The sequence below is a fragment of the Gavialis gangeticus genome, unplaced genomic scaffold (assembly GCF_001723915.1).
Source record: "Gavialis gangeticus isolate Ggan-Ray unplaced genomic scaffold, GavGan_comp1, whole genome shotgun sequence".
Taxonomy (NCBI): domain Eukaryota; kingdom Metazoa; phylum Chordata; order Crocodylia; family Gavialidae; genus Gavialis; species Gavialis gangeticus.
Genome location: NW_017728993.1, coordinates 38,820,558 through 38,822,209, shown reverse-complemented (window position 1 = coordinate 38,822,209; position 1,652 = coordinate 38,820,558). Strand labels below are relative to the sequence as shown.

Below are 1,652 nucleotides of genomic sequence, written 5' to 3'. Positions count from 1 at the left end.
CGCGACCCCCCCGGTGGGCCGGGGCCGCCTGCAGGGCCGGAGGCGGTGGGCGAGCGGCCCCTGGCGTCCCGCGCTCACCCTCCCCGTAGTCCATGGCGGCGGCCCGGCGGCGGCGGCTCCCTCCAGGCTCCGGCGACGGCTCGGCTCAATGGCGCCTTCCACCACAACGAGGCTGGGAAGGGCGCGAGAGCGACCGCCCAGAAACGGCGGGCGGGGATTGGCCACGGGGGGGGGGGCACGTGTCCACCCGCGTCACGACGGCCATAGAAAAGCGGTCGGTCAGGCATACGGAAGGCGAGAGAGTGGCCGTTGGCGTCGCCCTCTGGGACGTCTGCATCGTTCTCTCTCTCGGGTTTCGGCCCCTGGCTGAGCGCCCGGCGGCCATTTTGCATTCTGGCAACGACCATGTTAGGTTCTGGCAAAATAAAAAAAAAAGCCTTAATATTAGGGCTTATCTCGGTTATAGCGTCTGGAGCAGGAACAGAGCAAAACCTCCCCTTGCTGCCCCAGAAACCATACTCCTCTAGTTGGGTGCTAGAGACAAGGAAGAGGGAAGGGGTGTCATAATAGCCAAAACACGAGGTGACCCGGTGTGTGAGGGGGAGATATCCAAGCTGTGAGGCCTTTGCAATAAAGTGCAGACAGGCGGGGGCGCTGCAGGCCCGGCCCGGCGTCTCCTTACTGCTTCCAGGGCCCGGGCTGGGCCAGCAGTGACCGGACAGGGCCTCCTCCCTCCTTCCCACGGGTGAGGAAACCTCGCCCCTGTTCTCCCCTCACCCCACAGCCCTGACTCAACCTTACATTTAACACCTCTTCATAATTTAAGTGCAGAACATTTCATCTCAAAAGAAAGGAAATCATAAGGACCACTCGCATAGGAAACCCAGTCACCTGTAAGGAGCTTGGTTAAACCTCTGGAAAACAGGCATGGCAGGAAAAGCAGCTACTGCCCTTCATTAAGCTAATTATGCAAAGCCACTAAACTCCTTTATGTAGCCTAGTAGCTGGTCAGCAGCAATCTGCACTCCAAACAAAAGCACACATCACTGCCCAAAAAGGTGCACTGAAAATGCATGTGTGCAGAGAGGTTGCTCTGGTTGTTGTCTTGCAAAGGACTCTGCATTTGTGAAAAGCAGCAGAAATATCAGGGAAGGGGGGAGACGTCAGCAAGGAAGCATCTGATGTAGCAGTCGAGGCCCTGGGAACAGAGACAGAGAAAGGTAGCTCTGCATGGAGATGCTATTTCTTTTGTGTTTAACTGCTCCTGTGGTCTGCGATGCGAGATCTTATGCATTTTATTTATAGATAGGTCAGAATGCATCAGACATGTCTGACTACTGTCTCCTGTCAGCAGAAACAAAATGCCAGGCCCCCAACTCGCTAATCACTGTCAAAAATAATTTCAGGAGAAGCAGATGAGATCCAACCAAGACAGGGGCCTTTTTTTTTAAAAGTAAACCAAAAACTAACAGTCCGCCACTTCTTATATAGCCTGGGTCAGGGAACTACAGCCTCACCTCAGTCCCTGGAAAAATCATGGAGCAGGTCCTCAAGGAATCCATTTCTAAGTGGAGGTGAAGAAGGTGATTAGGGACAGTTGGCATGGATTCACTAAGGGCAAGTCATGCCTGACCAACCTGATTGCCTTCAGT

General features: G+C 54.6%; 1 protein-coding gene across 1 annotated transcript in view; it reads right to left on the bottom strand.

Moving 5' to 3' along the window:
* Positions 1-190, bottom strand: part of ZNF326 (zinc finger protein 326) — a 33,349-nt gene extending 33,159 nt beyond the window's left edge. The window contains exon 1 of the mRNA XM_019501581.1: positions 79-190. Coding sequence (XP_019357126.1) covers positions 79-94 — 16 coding nt within the window. The 5' untranslated portion in view covers positions 95-190. The remainder of the gene's footprint in view (positions 1-78) is intronic.
* Between the last annotated feature and the right edge of the window lie 1,462 nt (positions 191-1,652).